Source organism: Schistocerca cancellata, chromosome 1 (assembly GCF_023864275.1).
Source record: "Schistocerca cancellata isolate TAMUIC-IGC-003103 chromosome 1, iqSchCanc2.1, whole genome shotgun sequence".
Classification (NCBI taxonomy): Eukaryota; Metazoa; Arthropoda; class Insecta; order Orthoptera; family Acrididae; genus Schistocerca; species Schistocerca cancellata.
The window spans coordinates 601257796-601276093 of record NC_064626.1 but is presented as its reverse complement, the minus strand read 5'-3'; the positions used below and the strand labels follow the sequence as shown (position 1 = coordinate 601276093).

Sequence of the window (18298 nt, the reverse complement as noted above, 5' to 3'; positions counted from 1 at the left end):
GAACAGTGTAGACTATACCACTGTATATATGACCGAGTCCTAAAGAAAACAAGATTTTCACTCAAATAAGATATTATTCCTTTTTCTGGGCAGTGTATATGTAATTTCTTTTATTGCCAGTCAGTGTTTCTCCCTTATTTGCAAGAGGATGGGAGAAGGGCCTTATTTCTGCAAGAGGATGGGAGAAGGGCCTTATTTCTGATTGGGAATGACAACTTCTAATTTATAACTAGTACCTGAAAATCTAAAGGCTTTCATAAAATTGTAGTGTTAAGTTTCACAATTTCTTTCTGCTAAAAATCACTACCATGTAACAAACCAACAAAGGTTTGGTGCACTGGTCCTTAAAGGAATGAACATGTCTGTTCTGTAAAAGTATTGACAGTCTTGTGACAAAGTAATTCCCTCTAAAAGATCACAACCATAACAGAGAAGGATAAGAATATCGCAATGAGGAAGCTAGAAGAGCACTACTACACAAGTGTGAGCTGGATTCAAGGGAATTCTTCAGCCAAACTATCTCAACTTGATCAACACAGAAAACAAAATACATAAAATCACAGAAATGCTATTCAACTCTTTCATTAATACCACATTAATAATGGGGTAACAGCCAGCTGTTAAGGTAGTAAAGCTTATCAATTGTTATACAGTAGCTGATATGATGGATTACATGGTGCAAGATTTATTTCTATGTCAAACAATGGAAACTCTTGAGTTGGAATATTAACAATATAAGGAAAAGGATAGATTGCTACTTCTGTAAAGATGACATGTTGAATTGCAGACAAGCACAACAAAAAAATTGTTACATATTTAGGTTTCAGCCAAAGCCTTCTTGAGGAAAGGAAACACATAATACATTCATTCACAAAAGCAAGCACACTTCTTGCGCACAAATGAACGCCGCCTCTGGCAGCTTGGATTGGAATGTAAGAGTCTATTAGTTGTGCCTGTTGGCAACTCAATGTGTCATCTCTATGATGAGTAGCAATCTATCTTTTGCTGTATACTATTCATCACTACGTTTTATCTAAGTGTGCATGGGTAGGTAAAAAAATACAATATTCCCAAGACTGCCACAGTTGCCACATGACACATCCGATTAATCACCTAATTTTTTTGTCATTATGATAATCCAAGTGGAATGTAAATATCTAAGTCCACACAGCACATACTATGTGTACTTATTTTGACATCATTACTTAGTTTTAAATTTGCAGTAGTTGGAAAAATTTGGGGCATTAGTGCTTTGTGCCTGGTGACTGCCAACCTTGGACAATCAAATGATACTGTAGACAGCAGCACTGTAGTAACTGCTGTTGAATGCTGTTTCATTCCACTGATATATTTTGGCTTCAACAAAACATTCAAATCTTTATTAGCTCCTTGTTGTCACTTCTGTCTTTGTAGACACAGTCTATAAACCACAAAGTACAAGTACGGCATCTGCATTGCTCGAAAGAAGGTGGAGCTTATTCCCTCCTCACCACACAGCTTGTGAGAGGTGAGAATTGCTTCCTCTTCTCACTACGCTCCCTTTTCAAATCCACCAAAAGTGTACATGTAGTGTACCAGGCTCATACCAAACATTGCCTTGGTACTTGTCAAAAAATTAAAAGGTGTCATACTAGAGTGAGTATATAGATGATTTTGGGCATACAGCTGTGAAGAAAATTGAGAAGATACAAGATGAAAAATTATCTTAAAATGTTACCATGGAAAGCAGATGCAAAGAAGTCTAATTTAATGTAATAATACTTGTTTTCTTCCACATCTTATGAAACCAGAATATTACCTCCAAATGTTTTGTTTAAAGCACCAGACATTCAATTTCCCTGACAACTGTGTACCAGCACAGGACTAGAACCACAACCTGCGCTCTTGCGGTAATGCTCTTAATGGGGTTAAAATCAGACTAAAACTTCAGGCTGGGTGATGAAGTGTACTTGGAGTCTCTGTAAGTGAGACTGTTACCTACGAAAGGTGATCTTGAGGTTCAAATCACAGCCCAGAGTATATAGTTTTAATGTCAGGGTATTTCATAATAGAGTATATAGACTGAGGTGAGAAAAGTTATGGAATAGCAATTTGCAGATATACAGATGGCGATAGGATTGCATACACAAGGTATAAAAGGGCAGTGCATTGCCAGAGCTGTCATTTGTACTCAGGTGATTAATGTGAAACAGTTTCTGAAATGATTATAGCCACACAATGGGAATTAAGAGACTATGAATGTGAATTGGCTGTTGGAGCTAGATGCATGGGACATTCCATACTGGAAATTGCTTGGGAATTCAATATTCAGAGACGCATGGTGTCAAGACTGTGCTGAGAATGGCAACATTCAGGCATTAACTCTCACCACAAACAATGCAGTGGCTGACAGCATTCACTTAGGAACCGAGAGCAGTGGCGTTTACGTAGAGTTGTCAGTGCTAACAGACAACACTATGTGAAATAGCTGCAGAAATCAATGTAGGTCATACAATGAACATACCCGTTAGGACAGTGCAGCGAAATTGGGCGTTAATGGGTTATAGCAGCAAACGACCAACATAAGTGCCTTTGCTAACAGCACAATATCTCCTGCAGTGCCTTTCCGAGGCTTGTGACCATACTGATTAGACCCTAGACAACTGGAAAACCACGACCTGGTCAGATGAGTCCCAATTTCAGTTGGTGAAAACTGATGGTAGGGTTCAAGCGTGGAGCAAAGTCCACAACGCCATGGACCCAAGATGTCAACAAGGCACTGTGAAACTGGTGGTGGCTCCATAATGGTGTGGGCTGTGTTTACATTCTGGACAATTGCAGCAACTGATTTGGCCACCCACATTGCCCAACATGAATCCCATCAAACAGTTATGAGACATAACGAGAAACAGAGGCAGCATAGCTCAATATTTCTGCAGGGAACTTCCAACAACTTGTCGAATCCGTGCCACATCTAGTTGCCGCACAATGCTGGGCAAAGAGAGGTCCGACACAATATTATGAGGTATCCCATGACTTTTGTCATCAGTGTATTCCATGGAAGAGGTGAAAGACTCATTCTGCAAGAGATCTCATAAACTCTGAGAAAGTATTTCCTCTGCCATTTTGTTTTTCCTTGGAGGTGGAAGTCAAATATGGTATAGCAAAATATCTCTATGGAGTTTAGGAAGTATGAGAGAGAGAGAGAGAGAGAGAGAGAGAGAGAGAGAGAGACTGGTGGCTATGGCATGACTGATTAATCAGTCTGGAAAAATCAGTCTTGTCACAGTTGCAGGAACATACATTCAGGTGCCTGCATGCTCGTGTGTGTACTTTTGCTCGAAAAAGAGCCAGAGCTAAAAAAGCTAATGAATACCATTTTCTGTCATGCGCCTGTGCGCCACACATCAGTCCAGTGCAGGAGAGTATTTGCCTTTCATTTGTTTTATGTTTTATTCAATCCAGGAATTTCCACATTATTGTTACAATTTGTTAGTATGTTTCAAAACAGTGTCAAGTTTCTTGTGCAATAAAATATTCATTCCAATGAGCCAAAGAAAGGGCCTACCTACAAGAATCAAAGAGAACAGTGCTACCATACTTAATTAAGGTTATATCAATAACCAAGGCTATGTGCATACAAGCTTCCATTAACAAAAATCATAGAAGCTCCAAACAGAGCCAACAGCCAGAGCTATTATGGCCATAAGTTCATAACTGGACAGATATTGTGGGACTAAATGTGAGTTACACAGCTGTCTATCTTCCACAGTCACATCTGTAATGGCAGAATGGAGATTTATTTCGAATCACAGTTTCAATATGGATTCATTTAAGAGTTAAAGTATGATAAAAGATTACTAAGCTGCAGGACATACCTTTTCCCTTTTAAACTGCAAATTCATTGTGGCTGAATTTGAGCTGGCCATTTCTAACATCAAATCAAACAGAGTGGTTAGTGTTAATGAAATGTTTTTTATAATTGCACAAATTAAGAACTTTTGCCAATAACTCTGAAATGGTTCCTAAACACGATGAACACGTGCATTACCTACTTGCACACCCGAAAGGCTTGGAGAAGGATTAGTGTCGTCACTTTGTAGAAACAAAGAAAGGAATGAAATTAACTAAACCATTTCCAATCTGTGTTATTGCTTTGCATGCTTTTAAGCCCCATGAAGGACAGATGCTCCAATGAATCACAAATATTCTGGAAGAGAAATTAGATAATCAGGAAACAGATTTCTGACCTGGAAAATCATGTACTTGCCAGATCCTAAACATGAAAAAACATAATGAAGACAGTTTTGTGTGAAAGAACATTACTTGAGAACCCTTCACTAACATAACAGCCGAAAGCACAGGAAGCTACTAATTAACCTGTTCGATATGATGAGGATCACTATCTAACATCCTCAGTTGGCGTAGTCCTTTAGAGCAGAAGATTCTATATCAGACTCCAGTTAAAAGTAATACAGGTAGAGGAAACACAACAATGATTTACCACTAGGAAGAGTCTTGGTGCTAGTGAGCCACAGTGTGTACATGGTCAGCATGTGCCGCATCACATCAGGAAATTCATATATGACCCACTGACAATACATCATGGCAGTTCGAGGCTCCAGCTTTACAGAGATCACAAATAAATTGATGCAAGCTCTGAATTTTTTCTCCCTGTACAATCAGACTAACTCCAAAGACAGGTTTGCAATTTCCATTTCTCTAACGGAGAAGTGGGGTGGAATAATCCAGTTATCTAGGATCACACTCCGACATTCAAGCAGCGTAGCATCAACATCAATGCTAATGTCTGCTCTAGGAAAAACATAATTCTGTCCCTGACAGTCGCGAAATGCATTGCTGGACCAGGATTGCTGCAAATGTCTGTTGTGGTACTGTGTGTCTCTGCCAGAGAATAAGCTGTTCCAAATATGGAGCACTTCTGTGCATGAGATGAAGGTGGACACTATAGTAAAAAAACTCAATGTAAATTTGATGGGATGCCTGAAATCAATTTCAGGACTGAAGCAAAACTCATTACTGGGATTGCATCCACTCCAAAGCACAAAGACATTGAATTAAGTGTGAGGAGGACAAAGACAGAAGGCAGACTTCCCCAACCATCTCCCTCCATCTTGTGTCGATCATAGTAGATGCTAGTAGATGTTTATTAGAACTATCAGCTGGAAGAATGGAAGACTGAGCTAGAGAGCTTGGACATGGTTCCAAAAGAAGGGCCTACTGTTGGATATGACCTCCCTTACCTACTGTGGCAGGAACTGAACAGAACGAGGGTGTGAGTGCTGTGCTTCAATATAACCATTCAGAAGTTAGGTTTCTACACTGAAGAAGTGGACTTTCTCTGCCTGTGGTATGAGACCTGGGTCACTTGCTGCTGATGCACCTTCCAACTACAAAGAACTGTTGATAGTTAATGATAAGGATGTCAGCAGCAGAATTATGGAAAAATTTGTTTGAATGAATAAACAGATAAATAAATAAATTGCCCACTTTAAAGGGACATAATTGCCTGCTTTAAAGGAGGGTGGCTGACTCTTCATTATTCCATTTTGAATGATCATCATCATGACACCTGAAGAACATAACCAAACTTTGAAATGAAATATGAATAGTCACATAAATCTTCAGTGTATGTGTGGATTTTCAGCTTGTTAGATCCTCACAATCTCTAAACTGCCTCTGTTTCACTGTCAATGACTGCAGCAGCAAATTTAAAGATGTGAAGAGGAATTTTCTATATAATGATATGTCATTAACTTCTTGTTATAATATTATTGATGATATTCAGTGTCTGTCTGACATGTTGTTACAATTTAAATATTTCAGTTATCTTGATAAAACTATCTGTAAGTGCCATATCTATGAATTTAAGTATCTACCGTGTCATGACAATGAAATCAATTCTATTTTTTGTTTTTACTTATACATGTATTTTAATATATGTAGGACATCTGTAAGTAATTATATCCTCATTCAATAACTTCCATTAACACAAAAATTGGAAGTGTGACTATTTTGTTTCAAAAAGAATTCAAATTTATAAAATATGAAATAATTCTTGAGAAATTGATTGAAATGAGAGAAGAAAAAGAAACCTAATGTACTGTTAAACACATGTTACATATATAATGATTAAGTCCACTGGTATTCATAATACACATTTTAGTGGCCTGCATACGCATGTACGACTTATTCTGAATTGTGTTTCATTGTTAGAAATTAATTTACTGATAATCAACACTACAGGCTCATTCACAATAAAACTTTATCATCCTTCTTTCAACAGCACAATGAAGAAACCTGATGCAAATCACCTGCTCCATGATTACGAAATGATAATTCTCAGACTGCTCAGTTGTGGAGTTACGACGCTTTGTACTACATATTATGGTCAATTGCTGTTTCTTCACACCACAGTAGTAAATACTACTAGCTGTAGTATTTCTGCTGACATAGTGTTCTTTGTGCTTCACAATTTGATCTGTGGTAATGTACACATCATTCTGCACTTTTTTCCTTTATTTGTCACCTGCTGTTTGGTAATTTTGCATGTATAATTGTACTACCTATAATACAACAGGTATAATCTGCCATTGTGGTATATCTCTGTGATCACGAATATCCACTTATTGTCAAATTGACCTCAGAGTTTACTGAAATGACTTTAAGCACATCCTCTTTCAAAAGCAATGTAACATTGCTTACAAAATGTTCTCCCACGTTTTTAACAGCTTTCTGTCATGAAAATTTATTGAATTTATGATACTTTTAGCTTCCAGTTAAATGCATTAGTTAGTCCAGAATACTAAATAGTTGTAATAGACAGTCAAATACAAGATCTTGAAGTTTTTTGCATGTGATTATTACATGAAAATTAGCACAATATTCAGTCCTTGGCAGTTCTAGACAAATGTTCTATCAATACATCCAGTGCTTGTGAATGCTGTGACACTTGATTAAAGCAATTCTTAGCATTTTATCTTCTGTTTCTGCAGTTGAATTGCATTTTTCAAAAATTTGCTATGTGTTTTTAACTTAATTTGTTGATCATCATATACATTTTGGAATACTATTTAAGGAATTTATCAACTAACTCTTCTTTTTTTGTATAGAGATGAAAAATACCTATCAACTTTGTTACACTGAAATGCAACTATCTTATAATATGCATAACAGTTGAAACAGCTTGCTGTTCATCTGAAATGATTTTCTGCACATTAATGTAATCCAAACATCCATTCTGGTATCAATAAATATGCAACATGCTTTATGAAAACTACACACGTTTATAGTTTCTTAACCACAACTTTTTTGCACAACTGGTCTTGTAGCATGTATGAAACTTATGAAAGTTAGTTCACTGAGTTACACAACCACACTATCCTCTTGCTGTTGGTACTGATGGGTATTATTGCAACTGTTCCCTCAACTTCTTCACATTCTTTGTTGTAGTTATGTAAGTAAAACAGTTTGCGAAGGTGGTGTCCGCATCAGTTATTTGATAGGTATTCATTTCTCAACACTTTAATCACTACAGATTAACATGTCAGTGTACAAAAAGAGATCAATACATGACACCATAGCATGCATTTTAAGGTTGGTTGGTTACCACATTTCAGACAACAGAACTGCACCATAAAATAGTTAAAGACCACCATTTCACAAACAAGAACAAATTTCACATATAATGACAATATAGGTGTCCAAGGCTTCCAAGTATTAGCATGAGAGACATGCACACTTCATCCTTGGCATACATAAGAAATCAACCTCATTTGATCTCAAAGAAAGGCCAATGAATCACGTCTATGTATCACTGATAATTTTAAAATCTTTCTTCTTTACTGCATGTTAGCTTTTCCCTCTTATTTCAATGTCCTTTCAGACGTATGTAAGTTTCGTCTCCCTTTAGATCCTTTTCACTCGTTTATCGATTCTCTTTGGCAATGTTATTCTTTCCTTTTCATATGATGCGGTCCTGTTGTCTTAGTATAGACATTTCTGTGTCATCTTCCAGGTTCTCTATTTCATTTGCTCTCTTTAGCTGGAGTTTTACATTCTGTCTTTACCAACTCTTGCTTAAACTACTTGTCATTTATTTTTACTTGTTTACTTTCTTATCTTACGCTTCTGAATTGCAGCTTATAATTTTTAAAATGTGATGGTATTTTGATAACATTATTTCTGGATGGTGAAGATAAATGCACCAAATGTTCATTGCTTTATTCTGCAATAGCAGTAGAGATTATACCACACTTTTTGTCACTGACTAGGTCTTACTTTCCTATCAGTCAATATTCATAAAAGCAAAAGGATGTCCATAACATTTTCAATTTTCTCTATTGTCATGGCATAATGCAAGCAGTAAATGCCTGTAATACATCCAATAGTTAAAATTAAATTAATCAATTAATTCATGATCAAATCAGTGCCCATTGTTTCACACCTTGTGATGCTTGTAGTTGATCTATGGTTTGGTTTAGAAGTTCAGTTAGATTAGGATCATCATTTTACCAATTATAACTGCTCCTCAAAATTTTTTAATGTTTTTTTCCTCCTTTTTGCCAGTGATGCACTGCATTTTAGAATGAATCAATTCATTTTTTGTTTTATATTCAGATTTACCTCAATACATAATTCTTCTTTGACACTTATTATTATTTTGCTTTCAGATAATAATGAAAAGCACTGCAGACAATAGCCTTTCTTGATAGTAGAGGCTAACATTTACTGCTATGAAGGAAAAACCATAATCACAGTGTCTTTTAATGGATTTGGCATTTCTTATAATTATCCTGTATTGTCCCACAAAAACTTGTATCATTGAAATTCCTGTCACCAAACATTCCAGACAGTATCTCCTAACAGAAGCAACAACATTACACGCCCAATCTTTACCATCTTGTCTTTCCTCTATATGAACACTGCTACAAGAACAAGTCTGGAAATATTGGTTTTTAATTTTCTTCTCCTTTATTAAAGCACAACGTGGAACTTTTTTTCACTTATGGTACTGTATGAGCTACTAAACTAAACTAGTGGCTTACACATGAACATCAGATTTTCCTCATTCTTAATATTTACACTTGATCAGTTTCTCATTTTAGACACTGCAGTTCCCCAAGAACATTTACATTGTTATTCTTGTAAAGCAAAACTGACATTCTAAAATTACTTGTATTTCTTGCTACCCTTTCTTCCATTGAATGCTACCTGGTAGGGCTACTCAGTGATTCCTCATTAAAAATAATGTTGCCAGGTATTCTCTCATTCTATTACACATTGCTCCAAGTCTCAAGCTACTGCCATGTTTATGCCAGTAAATCAGCTACTGACACTAAATTAACTTCAATAGACAACATGCACATTGTTTTTTCTACTGCACTTCAGGTGACAATACACATTTTTGTATGTCTCATGTGACATTGTTTCTTCCCCAGAAATAAAATTTGACATGTAGTCTCTTCCACTCGTCATTTACTTGCTTGTTTCTTACTTAAATGACAATTAATTACAATTTTTCTTGCATTACTTGATCAAGGTTGTGTCTATTACTTACTTTAAGATTTGCATTCTTACTTGGTTACTTACTAGAATGCTATCTTGGAAAGTCAGTAAACAATTGTAGCTCACCCTAGATGCAATTTCCTCATATTCTCCCTCTTTATTTGAAGACAAAATCAGTACCACCTCTTTGACTATGATAGCTGCCACCCACAAGTAGTCTTCAAGAGCCGCTGCTGAGAGATACTGGTACTCACAGGGAAGGTTTAAGATGAGACTTCTATGTCGACTTGTGACTATATCCAGCTACCACACAGTAGTTCTGTTGCTTGGTACATCAGTGCACAACATTTCTAATAAATATAAATCATAGTGATTCAGTAGCATACTTATTAAAGATTAGGCACAAAGTGCCACTATGTTGTCCAAAAAAAGTCACAACTCGCTCAGATTTCCTCGCATTTGTCATTTTTTATCAACTCGTTGCAGTATTGTAGATCCACTTTGTAGATGAATGATCAGCATATTATGGGAAGGACACACACACACATCTAGTGCATGGGTGCTCATGGGGAAGATTTCAGATAAGACTGCTGTGCCAATTGTGTGACCATATTCAGCTATCACACAGTAGATTCAATGACCGATACTGCTGAAGATTTTTACTCGGTGGATGATTGCTACATTTTAGACTCTTAGTGCTGGTGGAGCATGTTGAAGATGTTAAATTACCACAGCCGATACGAGCAATCACTGCATATTGCCACACATTAACATAGTAATTACTGGGCTCCCAGTAAATCTTCACACAATACAAGACTGTCATGCTTCACTTTCTTATTTGTATTCTTGTCTTCATTCAATATGCAGTCAGTTTCTAAATGTCTCTCTGGAATTCCTGGATAACAGTTCACTGCTTAACTGTTTTATTCAGAGATAAATTCATCTGTTTAATCTTAAAAATCATTATGCACACTGTCCTATTAACCTAAATAGTAACAAAACAAAATAAGTATTAACAATGCAATATCAACACTAACTGGACATATTGTTTCCAAGTGGACAACACAAGGCTTCTGCAATTCATACACCCAGTGACCATAGTATGATTGCAATATTTAGAGCCAAAAAGTGAACACGCATACATCAGTATATGTAGTGTGCCAACAACAATTATTGCAATACTGTTGCGTCAGTTTGACAGTGATATTCACATTCTGTAGACTGGTGTTATTTAAACAGTTTATTACTTAATTCCTTAATTGTTTCTTAATTCCTATTACTTAAGAATCTAGCGACCAACGAAGTTTTTGTCTCTCTAGTTCTCTGCTGTATGTTCATTAAAATATGGTAACCCATCAGCAATAATTCCTTTAAATTTTTCAGAAATATTAAATAAAACTGTTCTTCCCACAAAATTTATTCTGTGTGTTATCATTTTTTACTTCTTACTCACTCCTTAGGTGGTACATAATTTATAACATAGTCAGGTTGCAGTAATCCTGCTTTCAGTGGAAACAAAATCATGACATTTTTTGAGATATAAATTTTCATTAATTGTCAGGAAAATGCAATAGTAAAGAACATAACATTTTTAGAAGTCCTTATTGGCTATTGTTAAAGCTTCTAAACCATGCAAAAACAAATAATAGTAAAGTATACATTACATAGAAATAAATTAATCCAAAATTAAACTTCAACTACAATAAACCCTTTTCTAAAGCAGAAGGTAGGCACCAGTGGACCAATAATTATGCAAACAGGTGATAATAACTATTGTCCTTTAATGTGTGATTACAGTACTGTTGCTGCCTTTGAATCTGGTACCTAAATAATATTGTAACTGACAAATTTAATATTAACCATACTAGGAAAAGGACAGATCACTACTCACCATGAAGATAACATGTTGAGTTGCAAACAGGCACAATGAAAAGACTGTTACACATTTAGCTTTCAGCCAAAGCTTTCTTCATAAAGCAAAACACACACACACACACACACACACACACACACACACACAAACACTGACACAAGCAGGCACACCTTACCCACATGACCGCTATCTCTAGCTGGAATGCAAGTATCACATGGGACAAAAGCAGCAGTCTGGAGGGGGGCAGGGAAGGAGAAGCAGAGTACAGATGTGGAGAAGAGCACTGTCTGGTGGAATATGTATGCACTTGAAGGTGGCATAACAACACTGCCAGGTGATAGGGGTGCAGAGATGGAGAGAAGCAGGGAAGGGGAGAAGATGGAAAGATGCATTGGCAGACAGCGGCACACAATGAGAGAGAGGGGATGCAATAGGGATGAGGTGGTACTACAGAGGGGGCAGAAACTGTTGAACGGCAGGTCATGGGAACAGTAGGTTATCACAAGTTGAACCCTCCACACAGCAGCTTTGCCCCCTACATCCTATCACCCTCATTTGAATACTGCCCTCTGCCTACGCACTTGCCAATCTTTCCGTGTTTCCTGTTACCTGCCCCACAGCCTCCTAATGCTGTACCTGGCAGTCTTGTCATGTCACCTTCTGGTTCCTGCATGCTCTACCAAACAGTGCTCTTTTCTCTCCCCCCCCCCCCCCCCCCTGCCCATCCAGATCCTGCTATACTACTCCCTTTCCACCCCACTCCAGATTACCACTTTCATCCCAAATGACAGCTGCATTCCAGTCAGAAATGCAAGAAATAGCAGTCATGTGGGTTGAGCTTGCTTGTGTGAATGTGTGTGTGTTTACTTTTCTGAAAAAGGTGTTGGCCAAATCTAAATGTCTAACAGCCCTTTCATTGTGCCCGTCTGCAATTCCACATATCATCTTTATGTTTAATACCAGTCTACTCTTTTCATAATATTGTTGATATTCCAACTTGGAGTTTCCATGGTATAAATTTAATATTAAATTACTTCACAAAAAAAAGTAAGAGGAGGGGGGGAACGTAATTTACAGATAGTGGCAAGTTTATTGATAGGAATGAAAGCGGACACATTTTTTAGCTTTGCTAACTATCTATCAGGCTGTTGCTGTTTTATTTCATGTGGTTGTCATTTCATTTTGGATTATTTTTAAATAAAACCACAGCATATTTCTAATAAAATGTTTCAGCATTGCATCATGTCATAGGCATTAAACCACAGAAAAAGTAACCAAGAATTAATGGACCACACGTAACATATGTACATCTGTGAGACCTCAATAGCGAAATGGAAATACTAAGTACTTGCTCACAAACAAAAATGGGAAAAAACTGGAAATTAACAGATATTTATTATGAGAAACATGAAGCATAGCATGTGTATCATGGGGAAAAGGGGGAAAACTGTTGTAGATAAAATTATACACACATGTATACATAATGGAGTCAAAAGGAAATATCAATTTCAGAAAGTAAAAATTGACAAGAAGAGACAGAAAATAATTCAGTAAATAACACAAACAATCCAAACAGAGTTGTGATAAAAAGTAAAAATTGAAGGAACAGACAGAAATAAGAAGGGAAGGAAAGGGGGAGGGAGGGGAAGGAGGAATGAGGGATAGAGAGGGGGGAGGGGGAGTAAGGGAGTTAGAGAGGGGGAAAAAGGGAGAAGGGGGGAGGGTGGAGAGAGAGAGAGAGAGAGAGAGAGAGAGAAGAAAAGTTCTGGTTATGAGACAAAGACGAGGTAGTGATAGAAGAGATGAGATTGAACTGCTCTAATTATTGTTGCATTTTGAGGTGCTGATGATAAAAACACACACACAGAAGTAATGGGATGTAGTTTTGATGAAGAATCACCTGGTTTTGGACAAGTATCACAAAGTAAAAACAACAGAATCTAATTAACGCTCTAATAAACACAAAACGAGAAATTGGTTTCTCTGTCTTATCGATGAAGGGAATTCAGAAAATTGTGTCAAATTGTAATTTTCTTAAAACTTTGATCTCCACTCAAAGCATGCTCCTTCAGTTTATATACACTGACGAACTGTCGCACCATTCGGTAAAAGTTTTTCTACCACAAAATGTTCTGCTCTCTTGTGAATCTTTTACATATCCTCAATTTATATTACATAGTAAGACTCTCAGACCCATGATTAATACCTTAAATTAGTTTCAGGAGCTGTTAGCTACCTACTTCACAAACAAATTATGTTTCCTCTGGAATCTGCTTTCTCCACTACTTCCAAGTGTTCATTACTCCCTAAACCACTCCGGAAAAATACACTCACATTTTAATGTTTTACAGTTTATTCAGATTCAGTGGAAGATCGTAACAATGCAGCTGAATAATCCAATATGTTACTTTTGTCTGCGTCGAGGGTCGGCTGTCACTAGTCTCTGAGAGCTTTTTGCATTTTACTACAATTATGTACGCACATCATTATCTGAAAACAGCCTCATGATGTTGGCATTATTATTCAGCAGGTTGTTTATATATGTGAGTAACTGTAACAGCCTTACAGACTTACTTGGGGGAGAGCCAAAGCTACTTTTACATTTGATAATTTCTTCTTGTTGAGAAGTAGGAAGTTGTCAATCCAATCAGAAAATTGATCAAATATTCAGTAAATTAACATTTTCTTTTCTAAAAGGTCTCAGTACATGAGCATAAAACAAATTTTATTATGTGACAGCAGACCAGTGTTATCTGCAACCCTTTCATCTCGTCATACATGACCGAGTTGTTTTGCCAATAGTGAGCATTTTTTTACAAGCACAATAAGTCACTTTATATCTGATTAACATATAACAATTTTCTTTCTTAACATATCTTTATTCTTCTACTGTAGGTAGCTTACTATTGATAAAATTTTTGCTGTAACATCTCCCACTGTCACCTCCCTCCTTCACTTCAAATTTTCTACACTTTTTGCCCTTATTTTTCTCATGTCCCACTCCAACTCCGAAAGAAGCTTAGGATGAGGAATTACAGTAGTGAGGATTGCATCAAATGGTAATGTGCATGTGATTTTCAGTGTACATCATGGTGTGATCTGTAGAATGTTTGTGGCCTCTAATATAGGAACAATGTGTACATTTCACATTCACTTTGGGGATAAGAGTTCCTGGTAACAAAATAATTTACTGTTGGTTATCAAACTTTACACAAATAGTTCCTGCATTGAAACTGATATCCTGCCTGATCTCACATAACAACGGCGCTGTTAAGAAAATTGTGGCAGTTGTCATGGTTTTAATTCACAAATCCTCAAGACATTCTAAACAATTATCAAATGGAAATGAGAGTGTAAAAGTCTCTACTGAGACCTGAGAATGTATTTCTACAAAATAGTGATGATTGTACAAAGAAACGAAGACAAATGATTTTGAAAATTTATGTCAAGACCTTTTTAATGTCTGCATAACAGATTTTACTGGCATAGGGCATAGTGCACAGTAAACAAATAGAACTTCCAATATTGGTCTCAGGGTAACCTTTAGGAACGAGCAGCTCATGGGCTCAAAGTGAGTGTGGTGTGCATTTTTAACTTTGGTGTGGTGGATCCATACTTCTTTCAAGACAACAGTATTACAGTAAACAGTAATCGTTACTGGCAATGTTACAGAACTTTTTACAGCCACAGTTGGTTAAAATCCTCAATTATTATGATGATATTGCACAGTTTCATTGTACAAAAGTCCCTCCTCACGAACAATATTCCCTATCTCTGATGGTCTTAACAAAGTGATAAAAGAAGAAGCTGTTGGTATTGCACCTCAAATGATTGTCAAGTTCATGAACAATACTGAGAAGCGCAACAACATTCAAGATTGCTACTCAAGTTCCTTTTTGCTCCAAATAAGCTACAGTAATATGGCAACCTGTGTACTTTTATACATATATTTATTTTCCCTGAATTGCAAAGTGACTTCTGTCACTCCCTGTAATACAAACCACATATATACTTTGAGGCCAGTACCAATTCAAGCATAGGGATGACAGAGGGAACTAAAGTGATGTAAATAATGAAGTAGTCACAGTAAACATGTTACTTAACAGTATATATTCTATAACAGTGTAATCTACCTTACTGATGTACACATTTGTAACTGTCTTGGAGCACTTACAGAGATTTTACAGGATGTTCATCCAAATATAAATTGCTGAGTCTCAAAAGTGCCAATAGCTTCGCAACAGTGATAACACTGGAGTGTGAGATCACTGAAGTTAAGCACTGTTGGGCTGCATCAGCACCTGCATGGGTGACCGTCCTGTCTGGGGAGCGCTTTTGGCAAGTGGGGTGCCAAGCCCTTGTGAGGCAAACTAAGGAGCTGTCTGATTGAGAAGTAGTGAGTCTCATAAACTGAGATATGGCCAGGAGAGTGGTGTGATGACCACACACCCCTCCATAACTGCATCCAGTGACACCTATGGGCTGAGGATGACATAGCGGCTGGTCGGTACCCTTGGGCCTTCATGGCCTGTTTGAGGAGAGTTTAGTTTTTTAGAGTCTCAAAAGTAAGGATCGATTGGTTAAAATTATGACTTCCTGCGGTGATCACCTAGCATGTAAGCAGTAGCAGGCGCAAATCATGTGTGTGTGGGAATCAGCACAGAATCGATGCGTTTCAGGAAGACACACAAATGTCGGTAATGAGGAGAGAAGGAACAAGCAGAAGAAAAGTCCCAAAATTATGACAATTCCTCACAAAACATAAAGAATGGTGTCTGCATTTGGAATGTTGAAAAACATATCAGGGATGGAAAATAATTTATTTTCTCGTAAGATCACTGGTAAGCATTTCTCTTACAGTGTTATGGAATCTACAAGGCCCACCTGAAAATAAAAGGTTAATATCAAAATACCTTCACTAGCTTTCAAAGTAATAACCATTAGTGACACCACATGCCCAACATCAGTTGTAAAGCTGTTAGAAACTGATAGGAAACACTTCTTGTGATATCACTCGAAGCACCTCGGTCATGTGCAACATCTGCAAAGAATAAGCCTTTCAAGGCTCATTCAATGAGGGGCAACAAACAGGTGCCAAATCGGAAGAATAAGGAGGGTGCTGTAGAACAGTCACTTTGCATCATGTGAGAAAGTTGTCACTTTGCATCATGTGAGAAAGTTGAACCTACAGATATTGTTGATATCCAACAACATACAAGCTCAGTGTTTCACATAGTTCTGCAAGAAGTGATTAGTGACAGTTTGCAACACCTTTATAACCTATATAGAAGTGTGTTGTAGACAACAGTAATTACTTTGAAGGCCAGTAAATATATTTTTTATGCATTTATTTTCTGAGACTGTTCACCAAACTTTTCAGATGCAAAGTAGGTAAACTACAATGAGATTAATTAAAAGAAAATTATGTTTAAAAATAGAAAGAGTCAAATACATTCTGGTTAAAATTCATATTATGTCCTCACAGTCCAAGCATTTATGGTCTTATAACCTTATGCATCTGTGTATCTCTGATTATTCCTCTTCAAGAAGTTCCAACTTCAGGGTGGCTACTCGAACTTGGGGGGGAGGGGGGGGGGGGGGGGGGGGGACTCCTTGGGAATTCCAGGTGTGAGGAGGAAGATGGTATCAATAAGCTCCTGATAAATTAATGGTGAGTGGGGAATGACTTTTCTTTCCTCTCGGCTGAGCTATATACTAGCTATAAGCAGCAGTTTAACTACAGTTTGTAAACATCAATAATTTATAGAGAATAATATTCACATAATTAACACACTTCGAGATATTAAGTATTTTAAAATTTGTGGTCCACAAAAAAAAAAAAAAGTACAATGTAATTTCCTGATCGACTGGTTCTTCCTTTTTCACCACTTATCTACAATCCCCTCCCCCCTCCCAACCCCTCCTCCCCACACCACATGCACCCTCCCTCATCACTGCAGCTCATAATAATTCAGAGACTGAATATTTGCTCTGAATATATTATTCCTTCCTCTATATTCAAGCTGACATAACTGCAATTCGTGCATGTGTTAAGTATGGTCACTTTTCCTCTATACTTGTAATAACTGCTGGTTGGTATTTTGCCCTTTTTATTTACACTTCATCTATAATTTCAATAAGAATATACATGACTTACCTATTTCGGCACTGCTTTGGAGACCGATATGTACAAGAAACATTGTTTACAATATCTGATACCATATCCCAATTTGGTGTATGTGCTGGTGAAAGTACCATCAAGTTCAACGGTAATTGCAAGAAGCTCTGAACAGCCTGAAATAACAGATTAATGTAGTTATGTACATTAGGGACATGTTTTGCAGCTGTAATTTACACAGTACTAATAATTTCACTAAAGTTACAATTTAAGAAATGGATAAGATGGAAGTAGAATAAACCTGTAAAAGACCCCATTCCTCATGAATATGCCATTCTGGCACATGCTCTGGTTCAGCTATTTGCTTCACAGTAGCTGCTGGCTTGAGGCTGGAAATGGATAACATGGGGCGTACTGTGCCACCACGATACTTCTGTAATTTCATGTCTCTTCGCATTTTCAGAAGAGCAGGAGAAGGTCGATCAAACAGAGAACGTGGTGCGTACACGGAATCTTCTCTGTGCCGCATTTTATGCGGCCGCCGAGCTGTAAAATAAAAGTTTAGACAGGCATGATGACTTGTGTGAGTTTCCCACTAGAGAGAATTTAATAGTGAAGAATGGAATTACCACTCTGCTCCAGAGCTCCACAGTAATGAAACTTTATCACTGGTTAAACCACACGACAGTTTGGTATCTGAAACCTAAGATTTGCCTTTCATTGGCAACAATACTCACTCAGCTGTAACAGCACAATTCATTTCCTACTTCACAGTCTACATCTGCCCAGTACTCCTCTCC

The 18298-nt window shown here is 37.2% G+C and overlaps 1 protein-coding gene across 3 annotated transcripts in view; it reads right to left on the bottom strand.

The window, feature by feature from the left end:
* The window catches only part of LOC126182312 (helicase domino), a 425840-nt gene that overhangs the window by 131676 nt on the left and 275866 nt on the right, over positions 1-18298 (bottom strand). For all 3 annotated transcript variants that reach the window (XM_049924839.1, XM_049924841.1, XM_049924840.1), the window contains 2 exons: positions 17800-18044; positions 17538-17674 (listed from right to left, as the gene is read on the bottom strand). In XM_049924839.1, coding sequence (XP_049780796.1) covers positions 17538-17674; positions 17800-18044 — 382 coding nt within the window. The remainder of the gene's footprint in view (positions 1-17537; positions 17675-17799; positions 18045-18298) is intronic.